General features: G+C 45.9%; 2 protein-coding genes across 6 annotated transcripts in view; one reads left to right on the forward strand and one right to left on the reverse strand.

Moving 5' to 3' along the window:
- Nucleotides 1-2568, reverse strand: part of LOC121548619 (serine/threonine-protein kinase MRCK alpha) — a 95948-nt gene extending 93380 nt beyond the window's left edge. For all 5 annotated transcript variants that reach the window (XM_041860136.2, XM_041860134.2, XM_041860132.2 and 2 more), the window contains exon 1: nt 1440-2568. In XM_041860136.2, coding sequence (XP_041716070.2) covers nt 1440-1617 — 178 coding nt within the window. In that variant the 5' untranslated portion in view covers nt 1618-2568. The remainder of the gene's footprint in view (nt 1-1439) is intronic.
- A 9608-nt stretch (nt 2569-12176) lies between these two features.
- On the forward strand, nt 12177-14050 carry LOC121549248 (left-right determination factor 2-like). Its single transcript, XM_041861104.2, has 4 exons — nt 12177-12489; nt 12730-12976; nt 13099-13338; nt 13473-14050. Exons 1-4 carry the CDS (start codon nt 12222-12224, stop codon nt 13795-13797), a joined length of 1080 nt encoding a protein of 359 aa, XP_041717038.1. The 5' UTR covers nt 12177-12221; the 3' UTR covers nt 13798-14050.
- The last annotated feature ends 1649 nt before the right edge of the window (nt 14051-15699 follow it).

Below are 15699 nucleotides of genomic sequence, written 5' to 3' on the forward strand. Positions count from 1 at the left end.
AGTGAGTGTTATAAAGCCCTGTGTAGCTCAGTTGGTAGAGCATGGCGCTTGCAAAGCCAAGGTTGTGGGTTCGATTCCCACGGGGGGCCAGTATGCACTCACTAACTGTATGTCGCTCTGGATAAGAGCGTCTGCTAAATGACTAAAATGTAAATAAAGGCCATAACAAAAGGATATGGTGAACTAGGCCTGGTCCATTCACTGATGGCTGCAGGTTATACAGGGGTTTGTTTCCATATCAACCAAAATGAGGTCACCAAACAACTAAGTGAAGAAAGATTAACCTTATACTAACGTTTGTCTACTGTTGTGGGCTGAGCATGAAGGGGATATCTGGGGTGACAAATAAGTCATAGCTAGGCTAATGATGGTGTTTTATAATGGCAATGTATTGAGCATCATGTTTTGTGAACATTAAAGTTCAAGTGAAAGGTGTATTTTGAAGTTAAGTATCTCATCCATTTTTGGGGAATGGTGTGTCATGTGACAGGCCTGGGTATAAGCATGATTCATTATGTTATGAAACACTTGTCAAATCAAGTCATCAAACCTTGTGGTAAGCTCAGAGGTCAAAAGGAAGACACCACCAAAGGCGTTGAAAGCTGCTTTATTTTAGTAGGCTACATGTACTCACAATACACTACAACCCCTTAGCCTAAATGAAGCAGAAAATTATATTTTGATAGTGTTTCTATGGTGTTTGTAAAGATAAAATTATTTCCATTGTTTGCAACTACTGTCAGTGAAATGGCTGAGTCCTGAATAAAAGCACCTAATTGCAGTACCTATTTCAGTGTTTCCCACCTAGTTACCTATCTCCCCTGGCCTCTGGCTGGGTCCGTGTGTCAACACAGGGTAAATGTCCAAATGAAATCACAATTGGCACTTGGGCATTTCGGAAAGGCATGCCCCATGCAGAGCTACCCACTGGAGCAGTCAGATAAAAGGTCGTTCGCATTCCATTCGTGCTCGAACCTAACCACCGAAGTCGTCACACACACAGTTCGCTTTTTTCAACAAATGATAAAGTTGTGTGTGGTCCTGTGTGCTTTGCTTTTCAATGACCGTGAGTGGGGAGAGGTTACAAAATTGCAAACGTTGGGGCTCGTGCTAGGCCCCTGCCTGCCTACTGCCACTACAACAAATGGCAACAATGTCACCATTCTGTTGCTGTTGGTTTGTAAAGTCAATTTGTTATGGGACACGAATCAAGTGGAATAGAAAGTACCTCAAAAGCAGTCATACACTACAAAAGCACAATGGCCTTGAAGTTAAAAACGGAGGTGTGGAGGTGGCCTAGGCTAAGGGGATAGCAGCTCCTTCATGGCCAGGCCTTGTGCTGAGGTCTCTACTACTATAAAAGGTATGTGGTGAAAGGGAGGCCACATTGCACCACCATTATCATCTTACATAAAAATAAAGGGGGGAGGAAAACTTACCCCAATCCAGAAATTCCAATATGTTTTTCTCCCTTCTGAGGGGTGAGTTGTTGCACTCGTCATAAAGGCAGATAAGGATATCCAATAGCGTTTCCACGCTAAGGCATTGGTCATTTGACTGAGCTGGGCCGTCCAGGATCAGCTTTTCCAGTTTCTTCAAACGGACCTCTCCCGACATGATTCAAACTGTAGTCAGGAGATGCTAGTAGAGGAAATTATAGAAACTCACTTAAATAGTTGAGCCTTATATTCAGGCTGACCAGGGACGAACAGAAGAAGTTCGCTTAGCTTGTCTCACCTTGTAGCAAAATGAATAAAAACGTTGAAGCTTTGAGGCAAGCAAGCTAATAGCGAGCTAAAATAGAACTATCATGATCCACCTCTCACAAAGGTATATATAGAGTATCTCGGAGGTGAGTGAGCCATGTAATATTTCCTCATTTTATTTATCCTATTCCCCCAAGACACAAAGGAGAACTCACAATTACCAGACCCTGCCCTGGCCAGCAGATTTTGACGTAGGCTAATGAAAGCCGCTTGTAGTATTTCCTTTCGTATTTTTTATAGTCTTCTCCTGGCAAAAATACTCCCAATGAAAATATTACCCGTGACAATGCAGTTATAGCAATCCCCTGAGTTGTTAAGTGGTTATCCAAACTGCAGCGACAAAAATGCATCAACACTAGATCTGCAATGCTACAAAGCCTCAATGCAATGCCCCTCCTCTGTTGAGTCTGAGAATGGAAGGGCGAAAGGCTTAACAAGCTAGTTTTTCCCTTTAAATCCAATTCTTTAAAAATCATCTGCCTGGCCCGCTTCACAGTTTAAAACTATGGTTCGAGTATATGTCCATTGCTGTAACCGTCGCAAATGCGGTTTCTCGGAGGGGTTGAGGTCTTTCCCGTCAAGAAAAAAGCTGCATTCTTGCTCATACCAATCCAGTACACTGCCTTCCCCCCTTGCTTCCCACGTCGGTGGCTTGCGGTTCTCCAGCTACAGCCTGCTGCAGGCAAAATCCCAGCTCATCATGGCGACCCGTCACACACTGCCTTCACAGCATCTGCTGACGCGAGGGTATACTGGAAGGATAGTGGGCAATTTTGTGAATGGAAACTGCGGTCGTTCTAGCGGGGTGGCTGAACTGAAAAAATTGGCACAATCGTGCATTTTGTGATAAAACCACAAAATTCAGCACAGAGGTAGATTGATGTATCCTGAAAAGATTTAGATATGGAGCCACCCCAGATTTGGCCCCTGGGGGGGCGTGGCAGCCATTTATTTAAATGGCCACCAATGGTAACATTATTATGGAATTCAGAAGGAATATCTCGGAGGTGCAGATGCACTATGCAGAAATCGCTCCGCCATTTCCTGGTTGCTAAAATTCTAATAGTTAGCCTAATTTCAGTTTATGTGACAAAACAAGCAAGTATAGTGTAGAGAATCATTGTACCATCTAAACCACTGTGAAATATATTTCCCATAACCAAAAATATTGTATTTTCAGCTGTTTGAAGCTGGTGTACAAAACCAAAAGCAAAATATGCAAAAACAACATAAGAATGCATAGGAAGCATAGAAGTAGCACACATAGAACAGATCTACTACTTCTTAGAATTGCTTTCAATGAGAATGACACAGTGGAGGCTGCTGAGGGGAGGACGGCTCATAATAATGGCTGGAACAGAGCAAATAGAATGGCATCAAACACATCGAAACCATGTGTTTGCTGTACTTGATACCATTCCACGTATTCCGCTCCATCCTCCCCAATTAAGGTGCCACCAACCTCCTGTGAAATGACAGATCTATAACTCACATTTCTATGTGAATTTGGTCGGTTGCCCGAAAAGTTACATATTGCAGCTTTAAGATAAAGGCTCCAGATTTGGAACAGAGGTACCTTTATGGACCCTGAAAATATTTAGATATGGAGGTACCCCAGATTTGGCCACTGGGGGCCGTGGCAGCCGTCTTATAAAATGGCCACAATCGGTAATACAATGTTAGAGTTCTAAAGCATAATGGTTTTGCTTAGATGCCCCCCCCCCACACACACACACATTGAATTTTATTGTGTGACTTTTTATTTTATTTTTTACTTTAGTAAATATTTTCTTAACTCTATATCTTGAACTGCATTGTTGGTTAAGGGCTCGTAAGTAAGCATTTTATGTTGTATTCGGTGCATGTGACAAATATATTTTTTTGAATTTGATTTGAATAATCAAATATATTTTCATTTTTCAATGGACCTCACCAGATGTCAAATATGTAAACTATTGACTTCATTGATTGACAATAATATTCATTACTCATTACCTTCTAGTTTATCAACCAATGTTGGTATTCTTGCAGCTTATTATTAGAAATAAAAGTATTGCTAGCATAATATGGTGTTGATGAGCTATCAACATGAAAGGCATTTGAATTTCGAAGACAATAGTTCAAACATGTTATGGGTTTAAAAGTTGAAAATAGTGTTAAAAAACAATAATTTTTTTGTTAAAACAATTTCCACTACCCCTATGATCTAGAAGGTATAAAACCATTGTGTTGTATTCTGTGTCATTACACATGCGTATCAGGGGTTGAAATAATAAAGCAAACATGTTTATTATTATAATTTCCACACACGCTAGTACTAGGCAAATGAAGTGGGCAAATTGGATCTGATGACATTACTTGGAACAATCGCGCCCCCTGGCGAATCTTCACAGCCATCAATTCTGTGGAATTAATGAATGGGGATGTTTACCTTGTACCGGTTGGCTTGATTCATGGATATTATTTACTTACGTTCGTTCTAAACCTAATCTAGCGCACTTGATTCTAATACATAGCTGGTTGATAAACTGAACCAGGTTAGTTAGTTTACAACTCGCGTTGGATTGAAAACCTATAGGAGGGTAGCTCTCCAGGAACAGGATTGGCGAGCCCTGGAACTTTACCGAATCCTTTTACTGATGTTTTGAATCGAAAAGAGTTGCATACAGATACCGATTGTAGATTTGACAATCATCCATAACGTAATTAAAAAGTTACTTTAATTGATTTACATCAAGTTTGTCAATCATTTCTTAACAATGTCAAATATGGAATCTCACCTGTCAAGTAAGCATCTACAGTAGGCAGATGTATACTATTGAAGCCTGGGCATAGACGCAGTTTGATACAATATTCCTATTCAAAATGAGTGTCCAATAGTCTCTGAACAGACGGAAATAAACTACTATGATAAAAGCAAGTAGTTATATTCGTTTGGGGACGCTATTAACTGGGATAAAATATAAAATAAACACAATTAGGCTATAGCCGGGTCAATTAAATAGCCTATATGACTGACTGTCCAGCCTGGTCTGTCGGTCCCTGCACAGATATGCTCGATGATTATTGGCCAACATTGGCCACTTGAACTCTGGGCAATTAGCCTACAAGTAGAGCATTCACGTGCAAAGCATTGCATTTCTTCAAATATTTGATGTTGAGATAAGGCAGGATAAAGCAGGATATAGCATCATCAGGAAGTTAGTGACAATAATGTAATGTCATGTAAATAATTTGGGCTACAACTTCAATATTGACTTTTACACACAGCTTCATTCTCTCATTTGAGATGCTTAAAATAATAGGCCTAGCCTGCTGATTTTATGCTGAAGTGAAGTCCATGCAAATGTACAGAAGGCATACACTTTACATTTTGGTAAATGTAATTTTAAGCTCTTTCTCTATAATCAATTTAAACCATGGAAGGAGAACGGACGTTTGATTTTACAGTCATGTGCATCATTACACCATTTTGTAATGTTTAGATGTGTCACGACTCCCTCCGAAGCTGCCACCTCTCCTTGTTCAGGCAGGCTTCGGCGTTCGTCGTCACCGGCCTTCCAGCCACTGCCGCTCCTCATTTCATCATTACATTGGTTTTGTCTTGTTCATTACACACACCTGGTTCATATCCCCTCATCAGTACCTGTATAAGTATTCCCTCTGCCCCCTTGTCTTTGTGTGTGATTGTTTATTGTGAGGATAGTGAAGCTCGGTGGAGCGCCTTGTATTTTGTATCGCTGGGTTATTTTCCCTGTGTACCTTGTTGGTTCCAGTGCGCCTGTTTTGCACACTGGACTGTTTTGATGCATTACTGCGTAACTCCGTTTTCCGGAATAAATCCTGTTATTTCTGTGATTTACCCTCCTGCGCCTGACTCCTTCAGCTCACCCATCACAGAATTACACACCCGCCATGGAGTCAGCAGGAGAGGAGCACATGCCTGGAGTCGTGGCACGGGTCCGGGAGCATTCGACAATGCTAGCCAGCTTGGGAGAAGCGATGGATCAGGTTCTCCAGGTCGTCCAACGCCTGGAGAGGAGAGGACCCGATCTTTCGGGAGCAGCTGGCCGACCGGATCCAGCCACCTACATCCCAGCACCCAGAGGGATCCATATATCCCGACCACAGGATTTCGACGGGCAGCTGCTCTCTGCCAGGGATTCCTCCTACAACTGGAGTTGTACTATTCAAACATCAGCCCGGCTCCATCGGCGCGGGAGAAGGTGTCCGCCCTCGTCGCCTGCCTCTCGGGGAAAGCCCTGGAGTGGGCCAACACGGTCTGGAGTGAAGGAGGAGCCGCGTTGGACAACTACGGGGAGTTCGCTCGCCTTTTTTGGGCCGTCTTCGATCACCCGCCCGAAGGTAGAGAGGCGGGCGAGCGGCTGGTCCACCTGAGGCAGGGGACGAGGACCACGCAGGACTTCGCCCTGGAGTTTCGGACTCTAGCGGCTGGGTCTGGGTGGAACGAGCGGGCCCTCATCGACCACTTCCGGTGCCATCTACGAGAGGACGTCCGAAGGGAGCTAGCCTGCCGGGACACCATGTTGTCCTTCAATCAACTGGTGGACATTGCCATCCGGTTGGACAATCTGCTGGCTGCTAGAGGACGTCCTGGAAGGGGCCTGCCTTGACAGTCGACCACTAGGGTCCGGGTTCGTTAGGGAAGTTACAGCACCAGTCACTATGGTTACGCAAGAGACCCATAGAGAACAAGTCACCTTTTCTATTATTGAATCATCTGATTTCCCTGTTGTGTTAGGTCTTCCCTGGTTAGCACTACACAACCCCACCTTTTCATGGCCGCAGAGGGTGGTCGTGAGAGTGTCAGGGTAGGTGTCTAGGTGTTACCGTTGGTACAACCACGGTGGAAAGTCCAGACACTACCTCCACCGTGCGCATTCCCCCCGAATACCTCGATTTGGGGCACACGTTTTCCAAAATGCAAAAGACCAAATTACCACCTCATCGGGCGAGGGATTGCGCGATAAACCTCCGGGTAGACGCTTTGCCTCCCAGGAGTCATGTGTATCCCCTGCCACAGGCTGAAACGGAGACGATGGAGACCTACGTCTCTGAGTCCCTGCTTCAGGGGTTCATACGTCCCTCCACTTCGCCCGCCTCCTCAAGTTTCTTTTTTGTGAAGAAGAAAGACTGAGGTCTGCGCCCTTGCATTGATTACCGAGCACTGAACAAGGGGACAATACGTTATAGTTATCCTCTACCCCTCATTCCATCTGTGATCGAGTCAATGCATGGGGCGCGCTTCTTCATGAAATTAGATCTCCGGAGTGTGTACAACCTGGTGCGTGTCCGAGAGGGGGACGAGTGGAAGACCGCATTCAGCACAACCACGGGGCATTATGAATACCTGGTGATGCCGTACGGTTTGATGAATGCTCCATCAGTCTTCCAGTCCTTTGTGAACAAGTTGTTTCGGGATATGCTTGGTCGCGGTGTAGTGGTCTACATCAATGACATTCTGATGTATTCCGCTACGCGCGCCGAGCATGTGTCCCTTGTTCGCAAAGTGCTGGCCCGACTGTTGGAACATGACCTTTATGCCAAGGCAGAAAAGTGTCTGTTTTTCCAACAGTCAGTCTCCTTCCTCGGATACCGCATTACCACCTCAGGTGTGGAGATGGAGGGAGATCGCATTTCAGCCGTGCGTAATTGGCCGCCTCCAACCACGGTTAAGGAGGTGCAGCGCTTTATTGGCTTTGCCAACTACTCTCTGAGGTTTATCCGGGGCTTTGGCAAGTTCGCAGCTCCCATCACATCTCTGTTGAAGGGTGGGCCGTCCTGGCTCCGCTGCTGCTGAGGCTGACAGGGCCTTCAGTAACCTGAGGGTTCTGTTCACCTCAGCCCCGGTACTGGCACATCCCGATCCATCACTACCGTTCGTAGTGGAGGTGGATGCATCCGAGGTAGGGGTAGGCGCTGTCCTATCTCAATGCTCGGGCACGCCACCCAAGCTCTGCCCCTGTGCCTTCTTCTCCAAGAAGCTCAGCCCGGCGGAGCAGAACTACGACGTTGGTGATTGGGAGCTGTTGGCTGTTGTCCGAGCCCTGACCGCGTGGAGGCACTGGCTCGAGGGGGCGAAACACCCTTTCCTCGTCTGGACTGACCACCGTAACCTGGAGTACATCCGGACAGCGAGGAGGCTGAACCCTCGCCAGACCAGGTGGGCCCTATTCTTCACCCAGTTTGATTTTACTCTTTCATACATCCCGGGTACGAAGAACGTGAAGGCAGACGCACTGTCATAGCTGTACGACACAGAGGAGAGGCCCATAGACATCACCCCCATACTCCCGGCCTCCTGTATTGTGGCGCCGGTAGTATGGACGCGGACATAGAGCGGGCTTTAAGCACAGAGCCATCTCCACCTCAGTGTCCAGCTGGGCTGCAGTACGTGCCGTCTCTTGTCCGTGACCGTCTGATCTATTGGGCACACACGTCTCTGGTCACCCAGGTATCGGTCGTACAGTGTGCTGCCTGACCGGAACGTACTGGTGGCCTACCTTGGCTGCGCCCAGAGTAAGGCACCTCCCAGCGGGTAAGTTACAGCCCTTACCAGTTCCACAACGGCCATTGTCCCACCTGTGTATTGACTTTCTCACTGATCTTCCCATCTCTCAGGGTAACACCACCATCCTAGTCATTGTGGACGGCTTTTCAAAAGCCTGCCGCCTCCTTCCTCTGCCCGGTCTCCCTACGGCCCTGCAGACTGCGGAGGCACTGTTTACTTCCGGCACTATAGGGTGCCAGAGGACATAGTGTCTGACCGGGGTCCCCAGTTTACATCCAGGGTCTGGAAGGCGTTCATGGAACGTTTGGGGGTCTCGGTCAGCCTGACCTCTGGTTTTCACCCCGAGAGTATTGGGCAGGTGGAACGGGTGAATCAGGATGTGGGTAGGTTCCTGCGGTCCTACTGCCAGGACCGGCCGGGGGAGTGGTCAGTGTTCTTGCCATGGGAAGAATATGCTCCGAACTCTCTTCGCCACTCCTCCACTAACCTAACTCCCTTTCAATGGGTCTTAGGTTATCAGCCGGTTCTGGCACTGTGGAATCAGAGCCAGACGAAGCTCCTGCAGTGGATGACTGGTTTTGGCGCGCCTAGGAGACGTGGAATGCTGCTCACGTCCACCTCCAGCGCACTGTGCGTCGCCAGAAGGCCAACGCTGTCCGCCACCGCAGTGAGGCCCCGGTCTTTGTACCGGGAGATCGGGTCTGGCTCTTGACCCAGAATCTGCCCCGCCGCCTGCCCTGCCGGAAGCTGAGCCCGCGGTTTGTGGGGCCGTTCAAAGTCCTGAGGAGGATAAACGAGGTTACATATAGGTTATTACTCCCTCCAGATTACCGTATTAACCCCTCGTTCCATGTGTCCCTCCTCAGGCCAGTGGTGGTTGGTCCACTCCAGGAGTCTGAGGTGCGGGAGGTTCTTCCGCCCCCTCTGGACATCGAGGGGGCCCCGGCGTACTCCGTCCGTTCCATCCTGGAATCGAGGCGTCGGGTGGGGGGTACGGTCCGGAGTACCTCGTGGAATGGGAGGGGTACGGTCCGGAGGAGCGGTGCTGGGTTCCGGTGAGGGATATCCTCGATCCCTCCCTTTTGCGGGATTTCCACCGTCGCCATCCGGCTCGCCCTGCTCCACGTCCTCCTGGCCGTCCCCAAGTGGGGGGTACTGTCACTACTCCCTCCGAAGCTGCCACCTCTCCTCGTTCAGGCAGGCTTCGCCGTTCGTCGTCACCGGCCTTCTAGCCACTGCTGCTCCTCATTTCATCATTCCATTGGTTTTGTCTTGTTCATTACACACACCTGGTTCATATCCCCTCATCAGTACCTGTATAAGTGTTACCTCTGCCCCTTTGTCTTTGTGTGTGATTGTTTATTGTGAGGATAGTGGAGCTCCTTGTATTTTGTATCGCCAGGTTATTTTCCCCGTGTGCTTTGTTGGTTCCAGTGCGCACTGGACTCTTTTGACGCATTACTGCATAATGGTCTTCCCACGGGGGGCCAGTATGAAAAAATATATATAATAATGTATGCACTCAACTGTAAAGTCACTCTGGATAAGAGCGTCTGCTAAATGACTAAAATGTAAAAATGTAAACTCTGTTTTCTGGAATAAATCCTGTTATTTCTGTGAATACCCTACTGCGTTTGACTCCTTCAACTCACCCATCACAAGATGCATAGGGAGGGAGATTTTATGTTTCACAAAAGAAAGCAGATCACAGATAAATTGGACAGCTTTTCTAATGCAGATGTGAGATGTTAATTAACACTTCTGTTGTTGATTGTAGGAGCTGGCAGGCCTTTGATTGAAGAGGAATGGCACATTGGGAGAATCAGATGCATCTGTGCTTTGAACCAGCAGCCTGTCTTGTCTGTGATCGGGAAGGGAAGGGGGAAAGACTGCCAAATATCACACGAGGAATCTTAATTTACTACATTAGGGGTACAAATGGAAGGCAAAGTTTTGTGCTTTCAAGAGATCACTGAGATCCATATGCTATGTATAGGCTGACCCAATGTATCTGGTCTGAATTCACATTCTGTGGTGTTTCTAATCATCAGACAGTCTTATTGCATATTACAAACTACTTTGTTAGTGAAAAGATCACACGTTCACTGGTGTGGAAATGATTGTAGCCTATAATGTAAATAAGTAGTACTGATTTTAATATTTCTTAATGTCAATAATTATTTTTATGTAGACTTTAGGATGTAGTGATTTATGTATGCAGACTTGGGTCAAATATATCTATACTGTATGTCATATCATTTGGTGCACATTCCATGGACAGTGTACTATCATGCCTAGTTTAGGTATTTGCCAAGTGTATTTGATCCAAATATGTAGCCATACATTTCAGGTACTTTTACTAATAAATGTGAAACAAGTTTCAAGCTTTTATTAGTTGTATATACAGGATACACATGGTATACATCGTCCAACGAAATGCTTACTTGCAGGTTCCTTCTTGACAATGCAACAACTATAATAAAATATAAGAATACGAACATAAAATAAATGGCTCAGTAGAATAGAATAAACATTTGAGTGTAATCGCCTTGAAAACAGTAGTTCCAGAGCAGAGCATTGAGTGTGGTCTTCAGATGCGGCTAACAATGTCCCCCTGACAGTCATCTGTCATTTGCCCTTCCTGTGTCCTCCTTTAGTCTGTCTGACATCTCCGAAACAAATAAGCCCCAATACACAAACACAGACAGGGCCCACTCTAGGAAAACCAGCCCCTCTTCTAATGTTTGTGTGACAAAAAAGGCAAGGCAAATCCTGCAGTGGAATCAGATAATCACCAACATGTGAAGAGCCTCCCAATCCACATCCTCACCCTGGCCCTTGGATTAACTGTCTGTTTGGCTAATAATTTTAATCTGTTGAAGGGGAAGAAGGGGTGATGGGTTTGGAATAAACATCTAATCCCCTTGCCTCCTCCTCCCCAGAGTCCCCACACCAGTGATGGGCCATACATGGCACCCCTGATCAACTAAAATGGCTGCCAGACAGACAGAAATAAGCACACTGACAGACTGTTGCCAGACTGGTCTTGCTTTATATTGTCCAGTGGAATGTACACATTAGGCTGAGAGGGTGCAGCCCAGGTTCACATGGGCAGGGGCTGTCTGGAACACCTGTGCAGATGTAGACAACAAGAAGAACAGTCAATGGGGAGGCATTTGTTAGAAAATATTTTATTAAATGTACTTTAGTATTGACCAAAATATTGCATCAATCAAGTGTCCATCCTTTGGGGTGATTTTAAAATATAGGAACGTTTAACTCCAACCAATTTGTAATCATCTCATCCTGCAAACTAACATTACTTAGAACTATACTACAAATAGGCTACTACATGTATGCCTCAGGATCAATTCAATATTCTCAACCCACAACAATCCAATAACTATGCTGTGTTTAGGAGTTTTTTTAAACAATCCAATAACTATGCTGTGTTTAGGAGTTTTCTTACTGCAAACTATCACTGCAAAGAATTTTTTTTTTGCGACAAGCATCATTAGACTTCCCATTGATATGGAGGAGACTGGATTTTACAAATGCTTTGTATAAAATTGTAGGATATAAATTGTATAAAATCCCTGTATGATTTTAGAGGAATGGTGTTTAAATGAATCTATAAATGAAACTGATAAAATATAATTTGGGGAGATAGCTGCCGTTTAAAGTATGGCACTTCTGATGTCCTGACGGGGACGTGGCTTTTAATGTCACACTTTTGTTGAGATAGTCTATCGTTCCCGCTGCCCAACCCCCTCATTCTCAATGTGCGAATGACTGATGACTGGGAGGGCCAGGTGCTTATAAGGGCCCCCTGATGTCAGAGGACCACTTTCTCTCTCTGAGCTTCTCTGCTACTGTAGTTCTCTTCTCTCTGCTGGACAAGACACCATTTTGGAAGATTTACGATGGATTTTCTCCGTGCTTGCGTTTTGTGCGTTGCTGCTTTTTTCACCGTCTCCAAGGCTTTCACGCACAAGGACATGAAGGATGCCCTGCTTCAGAAACTTGGGCTGGATGAAGTTCCGAAAATTCACAAAAGGGATTTGGAGAATCTTGTAATGCCTGCGCACATTAAGAATAAATACCTGTCAATGCTGAAGCTGCACCACGAAAGGCGGCGCAGGTCTCTGCCAAGCTTGGCGAGGATTCTGAGAGGAATCCCAGGAAATGCAGGTAAGATCATTTTCTAGTAGGCCTGCTTGAGACATAAATACAACCGAATTGTATTTTTTATATATAAAAATAGCAATATATTGCTTGGATGTTATATTTACTTGTTGCAGACCGATTTTGGCACAGGTGCACAAATGACTGTTTTGTACACATTTTGTGCGCCCTCATAGTTTCAGCCCATTCATGCTAGTCAGCATTTTAGACTCAATACTTAATAATTTATATGTTCTGTTTCATAAGACATCTATGGGGAGTTTGTGTACTCGGACACCACTCGGCAACGGGTGGTCTTTGACATGGACACCCGCATCCCCCATAACAGCGAGGTGACCATGGCCGAACTGAAACTGTACAAAAAAGCCCCTCCTCACAAGCGCTCCATGCCCGAAAAGATGAACCACCGTCCGGTTAACAACGCCAGAGTCTCCATCTACTGGGTAGAGATATTGGAGAACGGCTCCAACACAACATCTCTGGTGGACTCACGGTAAGATTTTACGCAAAGCCATGTCATGTCCAGATCATTTCCGTTAGGCAATGTGTTGTTCTTTGTTCTTATAATTTAGAACCTATGTGCAAGATTTTTAATCAACCATTTATTTCCTGTAGGTTGATTCCCATCCATGAGACTGGCTGGATAAGCTTTGATGTCACCCAGGGTGTGCACTATTGGTCAAAGACGCAGCAGAAAACACCTATGAACCTGGAGGTGTGGATCGAGGGCGAGAGACCTGGCAGCTACGCGGCAGAAATGGCCAAGAGTGTCCACTTTACCACCCAGGACCAGACGGAAAACACCTTGGGAAAACCTGAACTGATCCTCTACACACTCAACCTCGAAGAGTTTGGGTAAGGCGCGCTTTGTTATGCAGATTCAGAATATTTTAAAAATATTGTTACGTTGGTCCAGTGACAATGACCCTACCTTTACGCTTCAATTAGTGCAAGTTAACTAACGAGTCCCTATTTCTTTGTTTGCATAGGTCTAGAGGCGACTGTGAAACCAATCCAGATAAGGACACGTGCTGCAGAGAAAAATACTTCATAAATTTCCGCGCGCTCACGTGGACCCAGTACTGGATAATCGAACCCGCGGGCTACCAGGCCTACCGATGCGCTGGGGGGTGCAAGCAGCCAAAGCGCAACTACGGCTACGGGGAGCGGAAGTGTACCATCGCGGAGAGCGCCCCGCTGCCCATGATGTACCTAGTCAAGAAGGGTGACTACACCGAGATAGAAGTGGCCGAGTTCCCCAACATGATCGTGGAGTCGTGTGCCTGCACTATGGACAACATCTCCATAGTTTGAAGTCAAGCGTTGCGGACTGGGCAGGGCACCTCCAAATGAACTTAAAGTACTTTTCTATTTAAAATGGGAATTCTCTGGGAGAGTTTAAGGCTAGTCTATAATAAGAGGGAGGATGACAGATTTCTTGAGACAAACTATTCACAAGCACTTTGTATTATATTTTGTAAATAATGAATTCATAATTTAGACTTTATGAGTTGTATACTGTATTACTCAGAAGAAAGTCTGATTTTGTCTCAAATGTTATATTTTTGAGCTGTAAATACTATGGATGATTTCATAATTAAATATAAAAAATGTTATTAAGAAGTCTGATTTTGTTATTATTTTCCACAAGGCAAGATTGGGAAAACCACTGTCAGGCTGTATCCATCAAGGTATCCTTACCCCCACCACACTATGTCAGGCTATATCCATCAAGGTATCCTTACCCCCACCACACTATGTCAGGCTGTATCCATCAAGGTATCCTTACCCCCACCACACTATGTCAGGCTGTATCCATCAAGGTATCCTTACCCCCACCACACTATGTCAGGCTGTATCCATCAAGGTATCCTTACCCCCACCACACTATGTCAGGCTGTATCCATCAAGGTATCCTTACCCCCACCACACTATGTCAGGCTATATCCATCAATGTATCCTTACCCCCACCACACTATGTCAGGCTGTATCCATCAAGGTATCCTTACCCCCACCACACTATGTCAGGCTATATCCATCAAGGTATCCTTACCCCCACCACACTATGTCAGGCTGTATCCATCAAGGTATCCTTACCCCCACCACACTATGTCAGGCTATATCTATCAAAGTATCCTTACCCCCACCACACTATGTCAGGCTGTATCCATCAAGGTATCCTTACCCCCATCACACTATGTCAGGCTGTATCCATCAAGGTATCCTTACCCCCACCACACTATGTCAGGCTATATCCATCAAGGTATCCTTACCCCCACCACACTACAGTGGGGAGAACAAGTATTTGATACACCGCCGATTTTGCAGGTTTTCCTACTTACAAAGCATGTAGAGGTCTGTCATTTTTATCATAGGTACACTTCAACTGTGAGAGACGGAATCTAAAACAAAAATCCAGAAAATCACATTGTATGATTTTTAAGTAATTAATTTGCATTTTATTGCATGACATAAGTATTTGATACATCAGAAAAGCAGAACTTAATATTTGGTACAGAAACCTTTGTTTGCAATTACAGAGATCATACGTTTCCTGTAGGTCTTGACCAGGTTTGCACACACTGCAGCAGGGATTTTGGCCCACTCCTCCATACAGACCTTCTCCAGATCCTTCAGGTTTCGGGGCTGTCGCTGGGCAATACGGTCTTTCAGCTCCCTCCAAAGATTTTCTATTGGGTTCAGGTCTGGAGACTGGCTAGGCCACTCCAGGACCTTGAGATGCTTCTTACAGAGCCACTCCTTAGTTGCCCTGGCTGTGTGTTTCGGGTCGTTGTCATGCTGGAAGACCCAGCCACGACCCATCTTCAATGCTCTTACTGAGGGAAGGAGGTTGTTGGCCAAGGTCTCGCGATACATGGCCCCATCCATCCTCCCCTCAATAAGGTGCAGTCGTCCTGTCCCCTTTGCAGAAAAGCAACCCCAAAGAATGATGTTTCCACCTCCATGCTACACGGTTGGGATGGTGTTCTTGGGGTTGTACTCATCCTTCTTCTTCCTCCAAAACACGGCGAGTGGAGTTTAGACCAAAAAGCTCTATTTTTGTCTCATCAGACCACATGACCTTCTCCCATTCCTCCTCTGGATCATCCAGATGGTCATTGGCAAACTTCAGACGGGCCTGGACATGCGTTGGCTTGAGCAGGGGGACCTTGCGTGCGCTGCAGGATTTTAATCCATGACGGCGTAGTGTGTTAC

The sequence above is a fragment of the Coregonus clupeaformis genome, chromosome 33 (assembly GCF_020615455.1).
Source record: "Coregonus clupeaformis isolate EN_2021a chromosome 33, ASM2061545v1, whole genome shotgun sequence".
Lineage (NCBI taxonomy): Eukaryota > Metazoa > Chordata > Actinopteri > Salmoniformes > Salmonidae > Coregonus > Coregonus clupeaformis.

Bases quoted from the DNA above. Each gene is read 5' to 3' on its own strand.
- LOC121549248 (XM_041861104.2), top strand. From the start codon at position 12,222: ATGGATTTTCTCCGTGCTTGCGTTTTGTGCGTTGCTGCTTTTTTCACC. The intron at 12,490-12,729 runs GTAAGATCATTT...CTGTTTCATAAG, and splicing joins AGGAATCCCAGGAAATGCAG to ACATCTATGGGGAGTTTGTG. The intron at 12,977-13,098 runs GTAAGATTTTAC...TATTTCCTGTAG, and splicing joins ACATCTCTGGTGGACTCACG to GTTGATTCCCATCCATGAGA.